The sequence below is a fragment of the Ailuropoda melanoleuca genome, chromosome 5 (assembly GCF_002007445.2).
Source record: "Ailuropoda melanoleuca isolate Jingjing chromosome 5, ASM200744v2, whole genome shotgun sequence".
NCBI classification, from domain to species: Eukaryota; Metazoa; Chordata; class Mammalia; order Carnivora; family Ursidae; genus Ailuropoda; species Ailuropoda melanoleuca.
The window spans coordinates 99,242,051-99,258,463 of NC_048222.1; the positions used below are offsets into that span (position 1 = coordinate 99,242,051).

A 16,413-nucleotide genomic window follows, 5' to 3' on the forward strand; every position below is an offset into this window, starting at 1 on the left:
GAAAGCTTATAAAAAGAAAAGTAGTATGTCAATGACATAAAATAGGTTAAGAGATGACTAGATTGTGGGAGCTTGGAGAGAGAATGATGAAAATCAACATTAGTAGCTTTTTTGGCGGGAAATCTGGTAGAACACCCCCAAATTTAAAATGTATACATCTTTAAACTCAGCAACTCCACTTCTGGCAACTGTCTCATGGAAGTATACTCATATGTGCACAAAGATACTTACTGCAATACTATCTTGTATTAGAAAAGTAAACCAATCAAAATTTCTGCTTAAGAAGGAGCTACATTCAGGCACGTTCATGCTATAGAATAATAGGAGACAGAGGATAGATTTATGAACGTCCAATATGTCCTCACACAGAAAGATCTCCAAGCCACAGTAAATGAAAAATAAAGTAATTGCAAAACTATACACATGGTAAAATCCCCTTTATGTTAAGTCCCATTGAATTAAATTATCTTTAATATTTAAACCTGGATAGAGTTGTAAATGCCTAGAGTAAGGTGATGACTTCTGGGGAAAAGAGAAAAGAGCTTGAAAAAAGAAGATCATGACAACAACTTTTAGTGCTCACTCTAAATACATCTTGTTTTCTAATACATCAAGGTTTCATATCTTACTTGGATAATTGAAAAAAAAAAAAGAATATCCCACAGTTAGTTAAAAAATGAGTTGGGGCACCTGGTTGGCTCAGATTGCGCAGCATGCAACACTTGATTTCAAGGTCATGAGTTCGAGTCTCACATTGGGTATGGAACTTACTTAATCAAAATAATAATAATAATTAGCTGAGATAGAGTGGAGAGAGATTAAAAACTGGTGTAGCAGTCTGAAAAAGAATGGGAAAGGGCAACTGAATTAGGGTTGTGTCAGCAGAAACGGAGAGGAGGAGGTGGTAGGGGTGAGAGGGAGAATCTCCACACCTCTGTTCTTGAAAGGGTATAAAGTGAGAGAAGGAAGGGAGATTTAATATGGCTGACTACCATGGTGACATCTTTAACAAGAACAGGAAATAAGAAAACCTACTGATTTGTGAGGAAAAGATAATTTTTATTTTGGAGACACTGAATCTGAGATACTGATATCCAGGTAGATACACTGCAAGTATCCCAGAAAGACATAATATTTAGAGACACAGACCAGGACTACTCTGCGGTTAAGCAACTAAATCCTTGAGGTAAAATTATAAAACAACTGTACATGGACACGGATTGTACTTCTTTGTTATGATCACGACCTAATGTTCCATTTGAAGTTCTATAACATACTTAGTCCTGAAACAGCTATATATTTATAATTGGGTATTAAAATTGATCTTAAGAGGTGACAATATTACAGAAAGGAATTCATTCACATTTTTTTCAATAAATTCTTGCATAATGAAAACGGTCTTCCATTTGGTACATTTCCCATTTAAAATTCTGTATCTAAATCAAACTCATGAATATGAATGAAATTTGCAAGAACATAGAAAATATATTGCAAACAAATATAGTTTTTATAAGTAAAAATTGTAAATGGTTTAAGTCCTACTCAAGGCATTTTTTTTCCTGTCACAGTTCCATTAAAATGTTACTGCCCTGGGTCCTCCAGGATCTTCAAGACCATTGGTAGGGTTGCCTGTGGCATTTTAAAACTACTCAGATGGCTAAGCTTTTGCAACTAGGGGGTGCTGAAGGACTACCAAGGATTAGATTACATCTTATTTTTTAAAAATTTGGTAATCAGTGAAAATCTTTTAAAAATTAAAGTCTTTAATAAAATAGCATTGAATTACATACAGCAATTTGCATAAATAATATTTAAACACATTTTATTATTGAATAGACCATATAAACTCACAGCTGCAACAAAACTCTCCAAATAATGTAAATATACTTACTTGGTCTTATTTTTATGTTATAAGAATTATGGATAATTCCAATTTCAGCTATAGAGAAATAAAAAGGTACATTGGCTTGGTATCACTAGGAAATGGGAGACTTAATAGACCTGAAAGTACCTATTTTCAGGTTCAAACAAGATCAAAGTAAATAAACCTAAGGAGTCTAGACTTTTAGCAAGAAAGAAAATACAATTAGTAGTGAGACCTAACATAAACAAAGATATTATATACTTAATCTTTTAAAGTTTTATAGCAAATCCAAAAGTATGAAAATAAAAAAGGAAATGAATTTGGAAAAAAAATTAATTTTACTTAAAAAATATGTAAGGATTTTAATAAAGAAGTTAAAATCCTCCAATGATTTTTTTCCCCCCAAACTCAAGTTACTTCCAGTAATAGGGTATTTTCCTCTTGGTTTCTAAAAAATTATGTGAAATCACATATCCATTATTATTACATTCCAATTTAAAATATTTGTGACTCTTTAAGGCACAACAATTTCATATATTCTATATGAAAAAATTAAATCCATGAAAATACATTTAGGCTTTAAGGAGGATTAAATAGAATTTGTTTTGTCGGAAATCAATGTATCTATACTTCATTTTTATTTTCATCAGAAGTCAGAATTCAGTATGAATTTATGTAAATCTAGATTTCCCTTTGTTTCAAAAATGCTTACTGTGTTTCATAAGCTGGCATTTTGACAACACAGGCACACTTTAAAATGAGCCGATTTTACTAATTGGTAATTTTTTGAACTTTATTTCTCCACAGAGCCCACATACTTGTAGTCGATATATTTCTACTTACCAAGTTTAAACAATATGTAATATAATTTTCTTAATTTGTGATAATACCATCTAAAATTATACAAGAATAAGATGGCTTTCTCTGAAAGTGACAAGGAAGGAAATTGGAAATCCTACGTACATTAGAATGGTGATCATAACAGGATCCAGCGTGCACATCATTTTATCAGAATTATCTGAAGCATCTGCAATTTACACTAACTGAAGAGAATCGTTTGGATTTTATTCTATGTACTATGATTATCCTTCATTTATTCCTAAAGCAATGTGTTTGCTATACATATATACATCATTAGTAGAGCACAGAAGTAACAAGTTCATGCTGCCATTCAAAAGTAAGGTGCCACATTTTTATTACAATCAAATGGCATCCAGAATGCAATATATTGCTATGAAAATGCAAAATTTTTCAGATTGGCATTTATGAATGAGGCTGGTCACAATGAAATGGCATTTTATTTTACTCAAATGAAAAAGATTTATCATAAATATATAGACCAGTATATAACATTGAAGAACAAGAAGCAGAAAGGAAACAATGCTCTTGCATAAAGATCAATTCGTTTTGCTGCTGTTGGAATAACAGGTTTGGCAGGGGGCGGCTTCTTGTTGTTCTTTGCCTGAGATTTCCCAAGCCCATTGTTGACTTCAATAGGTTTTCCATAGCAGTCATAATTGGATAATTCAAAATCTCTTGGTAAGCTTCCAACAATGCTGAAGTCATTAGACCTCAGGTCAGACTTCGAAGTGCAAACCTTTTTGCATCTTGTCTCTCCAACCTGAGAATAAAAGTTAAGGGCAGAGTACATTTAGAATTTTTCTATTCATAAAACATTTCTTCAAAAGGATATTTTAAAAATCTGATGGCTTAATCAGTTGACTATTATCTCTGTTTGACAAAAAGATTCAATAGTAACTGATTAGGCCATCAGATTACCTGAACATTTAGGGCTCTAAAATGTCACCCACATAATAAGGCTTATGTCATGGAATAAGCTTTTGATAGGTTACTTTATGTCAAGGGACTCAAAGCGCAAATCAACATTTATCTCGGTGCTTCCAGGCTTGTGAGAGTTCTCAGTTGAAATACCAATAAATTACAATCCAATATTTAACCATGGCACAGACCATATTACCACAACACATAAGATTACGGAAGGCTTCTGGTACTTCAACCTTTTACTTCCCCATGGATTCCATTTCCAAAGATGGGGTTTATAAATGACCGAGGCATTTCTCTCTTCAACGAGGTAGACTCTGTCTCTAAACTGCATGCACAAATAGGAACTAAAAGATGGTCACAGTGATCATGAACCAAAGATCTACTGGTGAAAGGCATTCATTCTTAATTTGCTGACTAAAGTGGATCAGCCAACCACACTCAGAGAAGTCAAAGAAATTGTGTATACTTCAGTCAGATCATATGTCACAGAGATTATTCAGTTGATAATCTCTGAACTATTAAATTTAAAACCATTCCCTATAATATACAAAAGAATTCATATTGAACCCTCTCTAACAATCAAAATGCTCTCAGAAAAAACCAGATGCTAACCCCAATGTCTTAAGATAGCACTGATATTACAAAAGGCCACAGAAAGGTAAATTCTTGATTCTACTGCTTAATTTCCTACTGTTCTTAATCCTGAGTTTTGCAATTCACCTTTGTAATCTCCATTACTGATATTTACTGCTTTTACTGAAAAAGGAAACCTATCATTATATACTGTTAGTATACTATGGCTACTCTAGTTTTTGCCTTATTAGTATAATACAATGACTAGTTACATAGATTCTATTTACCTTTACCAGATTATGGCTGGGTAAAACTCATGCTTAATGTAAGAAGTAACACAAATTATTTCCCAGCAGTACTTCAGGTAGCAAGACCCTATCCTTTATCTGGACAAACACTGAGTCATATCTCCTGGGCAGGAGCCAGATGGCAGTGTTTAGAGGTTTATAGCACATAAAATTAAGATGTACCGAGTGAAAAAAAAAAAAAAAAGCTAAAATGTGTTTGTGCATCTCCTGTCATTATACATGTATTTTATTTCCATTTTTTCAATTATGAACATGTACTGGTAATGTTATTTTTTAAGCTGGTATAGAAGTGTTGGCTCTATTCGTATATACTTTATACCACATAGGTATTTATACAATCCTACTGAATAAGAATTGCTAAAAAATATGTTTATATAAATATAACTATACAAAAATAGACAAGAAACTATTGATAAATAAGAATGGGAATTGTGGAGCTGGAATTTTACCTTTTTATTTATTTATTATATGTTTTTTGGAGGGAATTTTACCTTTCTTAGTGTTTCATACTAAGAAAAAAAAAGATGTGAAACACCAATATATTAACATATTTAGAGAAGGTTTGTTATAAAATAGCTCAAATGGAAAGAGTTCCATCCTGCTTTGATGGAACTTTGTTATAGCTAACAGAGGCCAGCCTTAAGAAGGAGGATTCCCCTTCCCCTTTCCTCATGTGCAGTTACAATTTACGAATTCTGAGAACTCAACTGAGTTTAAAAGAGTATGTCTTGATGAGGTAGATAGTTTTGATTGAGCAACCACAGGTCCAGGGTCTAGTTCGTATCAACTTATGCACTGTGTCTAGGAAGCTACCTGGCAAAAAATAGGGACTGGTCAATGGAATGAGAACAAAGGTAGCAATTAAAATCTAAATTATTTAATATGACATTGGGGAATCATATATATAATTATGAATATCTATATAAATATTATACATGTATGGATATATGCATGTATATTATGTGAATATTGTGAATTATGATTATATGTAATAGAAAATACATTTTATATATATAAAATTTACTTTACACCTTCCATCTAAATTCCCCAACTTGAAATTTTAAAAGGCCATTTTTAGCAAGCAGTCTGTTATTTAAACTCCACCACCATGCACATGCACACACAGACTCACATTCACACTCACACACCTTCCCTGTAAGTGTACCAGAAAGAAGACCGCATTTAAAGTTCTAATTTTCCAGTGCTATTTGAGGAGTAAGTCTCAGGATATATCAGTGAGCTTCTGTAAAGAGTAAATGGCTACCTTGATTGGAACAGAGGCTGAGAACAGATTCTACATATCAAAGCTTTGCATTATCCTCAGACTCTCAGAGCAATCTTCAAAATCTGGGGCTCTGTGGGTATCCCAGTCTTGCTTTCTTCCTTTCAAATTCTCTACTCCAAAAGTTTTAGATTTACTAACTGTGCTTAAGAATCCACTTATCAAAACAAAGGGGTATTCTATTTTCTGCCAATAGGACTTAAGAAGCATGATTCTTATCATTTATTTTACTTTTTCACAAAGAAAGCCATACATATTTACCATAGAAATGCATTTACTTTAAATCATATTTTATACATAGCTCTAGGTATAGTTTTAGTATCTATAATAACTGAACAAGTAATCAAATTTGTATGATATTATAACCTAAGTCACACGTAAATACTTCAAATTTTCTGCTAGCCATTTTAATAATTTTAGAATTTCATCTACACAGTTTACTCAAAATGTAGACATAGGATGTCTACATGACAACAGTCATGTCCCCACCACAACAGGAGGGTGCACATAGCCTACACAGGGGATACTCCTGGAACACCTGGTTCCGGTGACCAGGAGGATTTGCACTTCTGGGCCCCACGAGACAACACGTACATATGGCCACTCCTTCAAGACCAGGAAAAGGAGCTGAACTGCTTAATACTTAGTGACAAACACAGAGAATAAGGCAAATGAAGAGACAGAGGAATATGCTCTAAGTGAAAGAACAAGGTAAATCTTAGTAAAAGAACTAAATAAAATGGAGTAAGCAATCTACCTGATAAAGAGTTCATAGTAATGGTCATAGAAATGCTTACCAAACTCAGGAGAAGAATGGATGAACACAGTGAGAATTTCAACAAGAGTTCGAAAACATAAAAAAGCACCAACCAGAGCTGAAGAATGCAATAAAAGAAATGAAAAATACACTAGAGGGAATAAACAGCAGATTAGATGTTACGGGAAAATGGACCGACCAGTGATCTGGAAGTCAAGAGAGTGAAAATAACCCAAACTGAACAGAAAAAACAAAAAATAATTTTAAAACTGGATAGTTAAAGGGATGTTGGGACAATATCAAGTATACACATTAGAATTCATACCATTCAATATCAAAAAACACAATCCAGTTAAAAACTGGGCAGAAGGGGCACCTGGGTGGCTCAGATGGCTAAGCATCTGCCTTCGGCTCAGGTCATGATCCCCAGGTCCTGGTATTGAGTCCCATGTTGGGCTCCCAGCTCAGCAGGGAGTCTGCTTCTCCCTCTCCCTCTGCCTCTCTCCCTGCTTGTGCTCTCTTTGTCTCTCTCTCTCAAATGAATAAATAAAATCTTAAAAAAAAATGGGCAGAAGACCTGAATAGTCATTTTGCCAAACATATACAGATGATCAACAGGCATATGAAAAGATGTTCCACACATCACTAACCATTAGGAAAATGCAAATCAAAACCACGCTAAGATATCACATCACACCAATCAGAATGGCTAGTATCAAAGAGAGAAGAAATAACAAGTGTTGGTGAGGATGTAGAGAGAAAGAAACCCTTGTGCACTGTTGGTGGGGATGTAAACTGGTGCAGCCACTCTGGAAAATAGAATGGAGCTTCCTTGAAAAATTAAAAATAGAATTATCATTTGATCCAGCAATCCAGCTTCTGTGTATTTATCTGATGAAAATGAAAACACTAATTCAAAAAGACAACGTACCCCAATTTTTACTGCAGCATTATTCACAATAGCCAAGATACAGAAACAACCTAAGTGTCCACTGATAGATGAATGAATAAAGAAGATGTGGTAAATACATATAATGGAATATTACTCAACTACAAGAAAGAATGAAATTTTGTCATTTATTACTATATGGGTAGACCTAGGGGGGTATTATGTGAAATGAAAAAAGTCAGACAGAGAAAGATAAATACTGTATGATTTGCCTTATATGTAGAATCAAAACAAAACAAACAAACAAAACAAAACAGAAACAGACTCATAGATACAGAAAACAGACGGTTGTTGGAGGGGAGGGGGAAGGAGGATGGATAAAATAAATGAAAGGAATTAAAAGGTACAATCTTCCATTTATAAAATAAGTAAAGATATAGGAGATATAGATAGATGATAGATAGACAGATAGATAGATAGATAGATAGATAGATAGATAGATAGATAGATAAAGATATAAATTACAGCATAGGGAATATAGCCAATAATTTTGCAACAATTTTGTATGGTGACAGATGGTGACTAGTCTTATTGTGCTGACCATTTCCTATTGTATATAAATATCAAATCACTATGTTGTACACCTGAAACTAATATAATATTGTGTATCAATTATTCTTCAATAAGAAATAAAATAACATAATTCAGCCTAATGTTCTAGATCCTATTTATCCTTTGTATCTATTATCATAAATAATCTTGATATATTCTATAGTATTCCAAAAATCTCTGAAAATCTCCTCCATTTATAAAATAAGTAAGCACCTATTCTCTAGAACTTCTTTGCTTTCTGTCTTGAGATCACTTAGCCCGGGTTGAAGTTAGTGGGTAGGGGCATTAGTAGGCTGGAAAAGTAAGAAACTGATAAAAGACTGGGAGATATAAATGGAAATCAGCTGAGGACCTTCAGACCCCTGAAACAACTTGGTGATGAGTTCTTGTATGTCCTCTTTGCCTCATATATCCCAGATTCGGAGGTGAAGGAGCTGAAATTGAAATGCCAATGAGTGCAGACAAAAATAGCCCCAATAACAGCCTGCTTCCTCTGGTCACAGGACAAACAAAAAAGTAGCTTAGCAAGACAAAAAACTATTTGGCCAATAATCTCTCTACTTGAAACAAACACCACACACAAAAAAATGTAAGCCCATCCCCATGCATGCCAGCAAAGGCTGAATGGGGAACTGAGCATTCTACCTTTAAGAGGCTGTAACAAGGTACCCAATACTCCCACTGAAGTGGTATCAGAGAAGGCCAAATAGGGAGCTGGGACTTCCATCTCTATAGACCACTATCAAGGGCCTGCTCCTCCCCCGCTGCATCAGTGGAGACTGTATAGGCAACATGGAGTTCCACCCCCACCCAGCAGAAACAAACCGCTTCCCCTCTTCTACACTTGGGATGATGTCATAGGAGGACTAGCAGAGAGGCAGGACTTTTATCACCACCAAGTAGTAACAAGAGCATTCCCCCTGTGGTATCATTGGAGACCACATGGGGTATTAAAAACTCCCAATCCCACCCTGCAATACTGAAGAGCCCCCTCCTCACTGTGTGAGGATTTGGACTTCTACTTCTGGAAATACTGATGCTTCCTTCTCCTGGAAGGACACAGTCAGAAAAATCCAGCTAAAAAAGATAGGAGAGTTTAAGCAAGATTCAGAGTCTCATAAAATAATAAGAAAATGTTCAGGTTTCAATAGAAATCACTCCTCCTACAAAGAACTAGAGAAGATCTCAAACTGAATTTTTTAAAAATACGATCAGTAGATACCAACACCAAGATGAAAAATGTATTAGAATTATCTGAGCAATGTTTTAAAACATGGATGATAAAAATGTTTCAATTGGGTATTATGATCATTTGTTTGAAACCTTTGAAAAATAGAAAGCCTGAGCAAAGAAATATAAAATCTCAGCGCCCCCCCCAAAAAAGGAAGAAAGAAAGGCCAAATGGAAATTTTACAACTGAAAAATACATTAAGCAAAATATAAAATCTCAGTGAATGAGCTCAATAGAAAAATGGAAGGGTCAGAGGAAAGAATCGTGAATTAGAAGACACAACCAAAGAAATTATCCAATCTCAACAAAACAACTAGAAAAAATCAACTAGAAAAAATGAAAAACCTCAGGGATCTGTGGGACTATAACAAAGGATCTAACAGCTGTGTCATCAAAGTCTAAGAAAGACAGGAAAAAGAAAGCAGATCTGAAAAGGTACTCAAGAGAATAATAGCTGAAAACTCTCCAAATTTGCCAAGAAACTTAAGCCTACATTTAAAAAAAAATTTTTTTTAAGATTTTTTTATTTATTTGAAAGAAAGACAGCTCATGGGCAAGTGAGTGCATGAGTCAGGTTAGGGGCAGAAAAAGAAGCAGGTCCCTTGCTGAGCAGTGAGCCCAAGGCGGGGCTCAATCCCGGGACCCCAGGATCACGACCTGAGCCGAAGGCAGACCCTTAACCCACTGAGCCACCCAGGCACCCCTTTAAGCCTATATTTTTAAAGAAGCCAAACAAATCATAAACAGGATAAATGCAAAGAAATCCACACCAAAACATAGAATTTAACTTCCGGATAATAAAGACCAGAAGAAGCTTTGAAGGTGGCCAGAGAAAAATGACAGCTTACTCTTAGGGTAAAAACAATATGAATGAAGTGGATTTCTCATCAGAAGCTACAGAGGCCAGAAGGAGGCAGCACAATATTTCTTATGTGCTAAAAGAACTGTCAACCCAGAATCCTATACCTGGTCAAAATATCCTTCAGAAATGAAGGGAAAATCAAGACTTCCTCAGATGAAGGAAAACTAGAATAATCTGTTACCAGAAGTACTACCAAAAATAATGGATAAAGGAAATTCTCTGAAAGTAAGAAAACAATGAAAGACATATCAGAATAAAAGCAAGAACATGGTAAGCAAAAAGATACATAAATACAATAAGATTTCCTTCTCCCTCTCGGTTTTCTAAACTATGTTTGATAGTGAAACAAAAAGTATAACACGTTCTGGTTAGGTTCTAAGAAATATTTACAATTCTATCATAAACAGAAAGTTAAAGGGATGTTAAAGAATGTAATGTTTCTACACATCACACAAACTGGCAAAATAATGACACCAGTAGACCATAATAAGTTATGTATGTGTAATTAGTACCTAGAACAAACACTAAACAAGATAGACAAAGAAATATACTTAAAAACGATATAGAAAACTCAAAATGTCAGTCTAGAAAATGTTTAAGTAACCTTTGTGAAGAGAGGGAGATAAAAAAATGAAACAGAAAACAAAACATAAAATAATAGACTGAAACCCTAACATACCAATACTTAAATTAAATCTAAATGATAAAATACACCAATTAAAACATGGGAGTGGTGGAGCAGATGAAAAGTCATGAATCAATAATACATGTTGTCTATGAGAAACTCACTTCAAATATAATGATACAGACATGCTGGATGGAAAAAGATGGAAAAAGACACGCCAAATGTATGACCTCTCTAAGGTCATGATAGCTGTGTATTAATGAAAACTGTATACTTATTGTATACGTATTCTTCATAAAGGGAGTTAGGGTATGAATGAGCTTTAAGGCCTGAAAAACCCTCCCATAAAGTAGCAACTAAATTGCAGAGAATCTTAGCTGTAGATGCAGAAAATAAGTTTAATGACTTAACCAGATTTTTTTTAAATTTTTCTAAAAAATCTAGATTTAGGTAGCATCACATAAAAACATTTTGCCTGCTTTTGTATTTAAAATTGTGTATGTGGCATACTTGTCTAACATTCTAGGTAAGGGACATGGTGGTAATTAACAAATATAAGCAGAGGAAGCAAGATTTTCAAGGTCATAGGATGGTAAGAACCTATTAGTCTTTTGTGGAATTTACCATGCAAAGCTCAATGGAAAGAGTCTCCTGGTTTACTGCTCTTCCCAAACAGAAGACATCAATCAGGGGTACACTGAGGTAAGTGGACAGCTATCCTTAATCCATGAAATAGCCTATCGCTCCAGAATTTATCAGAATCAAAAGTCATTGCCTATTTTTTTTAGATCTATGATCAAGTGATAAGGCAAGGTCCAATTCTGTAAGCACTCACCACTGGGCTGGACAGACCCCAAACTATGGGTATAGTTTCCCTATGAGCCAGGCATCTGATAAATAAGTAGCCTGCCTGACATATTCTGTGTGAAGCTCTCTAACTGGGTAGGGAACAGCTAGCGGGTTTTATCAAGAGCACGGGCTCCTCTAGGTCTTCAGTGCTTGCAGGTCAGTGTTTCCAGCAGTCTTCTGGCCTTTCACTAATGGCTTATCAAGTGAGAAACAGTAGAAAGCTTTATACTTCAGCAAGATCTCCACATTCAAAGGTAGCCGTCAAAGCAGAAATGTACCATTAAACTCGATGGGAAGTCTAGAAATTTGATACGGCATTGATTTCTTTTTCTTAATTAGTATTTAACCTAAGTGATTTTTATTTCTTTTCCAAAAAGTGTGCTGTGTACAGTTCCTTTTCCCTTTGAGAGAAAAATGAGGCAACACCAATTCTATGAAAACTTCACACCCATAGAAAAGTATCTTTCTCCTGCTACTGCAGAGAGGATGGGGGAAGTAATTTCCCTGGATAGTTTCATTCTTACCTGCAAAGTGCTAATGTGAACAGGAGTCCCTGTACCATTCACAGTATTCTTTTTAGCAGCATTTCCACCTTTCCCATCTGCTTGCTCAGCCTTAGCAATTCTGGCTTTTTCTGCTTCAACTCTTTTGGGGTTATTCAACATCACCTGGACGACAGCATACTCCACCAGTGAGGCAAACCCAAAGAGAAGACAAGCAATGAGCCATACGTCAAGAGCCTTCACGTAGGATACTTTGGGAAGTTCAGCAGCAAGAGTCGTACACTCGGAGGCCAAGCTGAGTACTGAGAAAATACCTACAGAAACAGAAATGGGAGTTAAAGTTAAAGGAAAAAAGTTGTAGTTGCAGAAACAAAGCATGAGGAAAAGAAGGACAGAACTGATATAAAAGGATTTTGAAGAGAACATTTTAAAAGACTTGGTTACTGATTGAAGGAAGAAGGAAAAGATTGAAACAATTTTCTGAAAAACAGAATAACTAGAAAAGTACCCATGAAAGATGGGAAGAAGAGATGAAGAAAAGATTATGACTTTGGTATGAAAATACTGAGTCAGGTTAGATAAAGGCCAAGAAACACAAAACTGATGACCATGACGCAACACAATGCACGTCAGAGTTTTGTAAATGAAAGATTAGCCAATATCATGTAGATGGAGGTCATGCTAAAAATGCAGAAAACTTTGTGAGGAAAGATGCTGGAGTGTCAGAGAAAGGAGACCAAAGAAACAGAGAAGGGACTGCATTTTAAAAGGAATGATATGATATTAATAGATTCTTTGGGGGGGGATAAAGGATGTATTTATAATCCCAGGTATTACATTAGAAACCATGATAGTCCATTCTATTAAGGTTTTTATCATTTCAAAGGTGAAAGAATAGAAATAGGGATGAGTCATGGAGGAGGAAAATGTGAACACCACTGTATACTTTCTCTTCAGGAAATCATATTAAAATAGGAAATATCCATTTGGTTTTTTATCCTAAAATAAGAAATCATGGGGCCCCTAGGTGGCTCAGTTGGTTAAGTGGCCAACTCTTGATTTCTGCTCAGGTCGTGATCTTGGGGCATGAAATTGAGCTCTGCACTCAGCACAGAGTCTGCTTCAGATTTTCTCTCTCTCCCTCTCCCTCTATCCCAACCCCCACTCACATACTCTCTCACTCTAGAAAAATAAAATCTTAAAAAAAAAAAAGAAATCTGAGCAAATAATATTTCTTTAGACAAATATTGTAGCATTATCTTAATGTAGTCTTCAAATAAAATTACTTCACCATTAAATAATGCATAGTGAAATTTTGTCTGAATTTTAATACATTATAAACCAATCAAAAGAAATTCCACTACTGGGTATCTACTCAAAGAAGATGAAAACTCTAATTTGAAAAGATATATGTACCCCTAAGTTTATTGTAGGATTATTTACAATAGCCAAGATATGAAAGCAAACCAAGTGTCCAATGAGAGATGAATGGATAAAGACGATATGATATGTATTATGTAATATTACTCAGCCATAAAAAAAATGAGATCTTGCCATTTGCAGCAATAAGGATGGAGCTAGAGAGTATAATGCTAATGTAATAACAAATGCCATGAACTGGTCAAGGAGTAACTGCAAGTGATCACATATCTGTCTGAAGTCCCAATGATTCTTATCTCATTAAGCGATAAACTATTTATCAAATTCACACACGTGGAATTGTGATTAATAAATATTCATTTAGAAGTACTACTAAATTATATTAGGATGTTTTCATTTCATAATGCTTTAATCAAAGGATACTAAAAGGAAAACCATTACTAATATGATGTGGGAATACAAAAATACATTTTCACATTTCTGAAAGAGGTCTTGTTCCAGATGAAAAGAGTACAGGAAAGAAATGTATGTATGTGTGGTCTGCTAGAGGTCTGAGTTGTAACCTAAATTATTAATCTTTTTGACTGAAAGTTATTTGTTAAAAAAATTCCTTTTTAGCAGCAAAGTGTTTTATGTACCAGAGAAAGGGAACGTTATGTATAATTTATAAAAGTTACTCCCATAGTTACTTGCATAGTTATTTCCATACTTAAGCAAGTAGCTAAAGACAAAAGTCTTTATCTAAAACTCATAGAGGGAGCTTTCAAGTCTGTTAACAATGGAAAAGGTAAATCAAAATGAGATTGGGAGAAAGTTGAGCATCTTTTCAGATGTTTATTGGCCCTCTCTAAGTCTTCTTGGAAAAACGTCTCTTCAAGTCTTCTGCCCATTTTTTAACTGGACTTTTTTTTCTGTTTTGTTTTGTTTTTATTTTTGTTTTTTTGATATTGAGTTGTATAAGTCTTTATATGTTTTGGATATTAGCCTGTTATCAGATACATGATTTGCAGTTACTTTCTCCAATTTGGTAGGTTACCTTTTCATTTTATTGATGGTTTCCTTCACTGTGCAGAAGCTTTTAGTTTGATACCGTCCCTCTTTTGCTTTTGCTGCTTTTGCTTTTGATGTTCAGATTCAAAAAATCATCATTACCTTTTCATTTTATTGATGGTTTCCTTCACTGTGCAGAAGCTTTTAGTTTGATACCGTCCCTCTTTTGCTGCTTTTGCTTTTGATGTCAGATTCAAAAAATCATGTCAAGGAGCTTACCACCTGTTTTCTTCTAGATTTATGGTTTCGGGTACACTTAAGTCTTTAATCCATTATCATTAATTTTTGTGTATGGTATAAGATAGTGGTTCAGTTTCATTCTTTTGCAGGTGACTGTCCAATTTTCCCCACACTATTGAAGACACTGTCCTTTCCCAATTGTATATTCTTGGCTCCTCTGTCATAAATTAATTGACCATATATGCATGGGTTTATTTCTGGGCTCTCTATTCTGTTTCATTGATCTGTGTGTCTTTTTCATGTCAATACCATGCTGTTTTAATTGTTATAGCTTTGTAGTATAGTTTGCAATCAGGGAGTGTGGATACCTCTAGCTTTGTTTTTCTTTCTTAAGACTGCTCTGGCTATTAGGGATCTTTCGTAGCTACATACAAATTTTAGGATTATTCTATTTCTATGAAAAATGCTACTGGAATTTTGATAGGGATTCCACTGAATTTGTGTACTGCTTGGAGTAGCATAGACATTTTAACAATATTAATCTTCTAAATATGGGTATGGAACATCTTTTCATTTATTTGCATTGTCTTCAATGACTTGTAGTTTTTAATACACAGCTCATTTACAACCTTGGTTAAATTTATTCTTAAGTATTTAATACTCTTTAATGCAATTGCAGATAGGAGTTTCTTAATTTCTCTGATAGTTCATAATTAGTATAAAGAAACACAAAAGATTTTTCTGTGTTGATTTTGTATCTTGCAACTTTACTGAATTCATTATTAACTCTAGCAGCTTTTGATGGAGTCTTCAGGGTTTTCTGTATATAATAAGTCATCTGCAAATAGTCACAGTTTTAATTTTTCCTTTCCAATTTAGATGCTTTTTATTTCTTTTTCTTGCATATTGCTCTGGCTAGGGCTTCCAATACTATGTTAAATAAAAATAGCAAGAGTGGATATCTCTGTCTTATTTCTGATCTTAGGTGAAAAGCTGGTTTCACTGTTGAGTATAATCTGTTGACTGTGGGCTTATCACATATGGCATTTATTATGTGGAGGTACATTCTCTCTATATCTACTTTGTTGAGAATTTTTTTATCATAAATGGATGTTAAATGTATCAAATGATTTTTTTCATCTACTGAGATGATCATAGGAGTTTTATGGTTCATTTTGTTAATGTGGTGCATCACACTGACTGATGTACAGATGTTGAACCATTCTTGCATCTCTGGAATAAATTCCACTTGACCATGCTGTATGATCCTTTTAATGTACTCTTGAATTAGATTTGCTAAAATTTTGTTGAGGACTTTTTCATGTATATTCATCAGGGATTTTAGCCTGTAATTTTCTTTTAGTGTGTGGCTTTCTTGTCTGTTTTTGGTATCAGAGTAATGCTGACCTTGTACAATGTTTAGAAGAGTTCTTCCCTCTTCTATTTTTTGCAAAAGTTTGAGAAAAACTGGTATTAATTCTTCTTTAAATGTTTAGTAGAATTCACCGGGGATGCTGTCTGGTCCAGGACTTTTGATTTTGGGGAGGTTTTTGATTACCAATTCAATCTTCTTGCTGGTAGTCAGGCTGTTTGAATTTGCTATTTTTATCATCATTTGGGCTTGGTAAGTTGTATATTTATCCATTTCCTCTATGCTGTCCAA

General features: G+C 34.5%; 1 protein-coding gene across 4 annotated transcripts in view; it reads right to left on the bottom strand.

The window, feature by feature from the left end:
- Nucleotides 1-663: 663 nt before the first annotated feature.
- The window catches only part of GLRB (glycine receptor beta), a 93,199-nt gene continuing 77,449 nt past the window's right edge, over nt 664-16,413 (bottom strand). For 3 of the 4 annotated variants that reach the window (XM_019799702.2, XM_011225046.3, XM_034661469.1), the window contains exons 9-10: nt 12,162-12,454; nt 3,189-3,485 (exon numbers count right to left, since the gene is read on the bottom strand). In XM_019799702.2, coding sequence (XP_019655261.1) covers nt 3,189-3,485; nt 12,162-12,454 — 590 coding nt within the window. Of the gene's footprint in view, nt 3,486-12,161; nt 12,455-16,413 lie in introns of all 4 variants that reach the window. The other variant, XM_034661468.1, reaches the window with a different exon arrangement.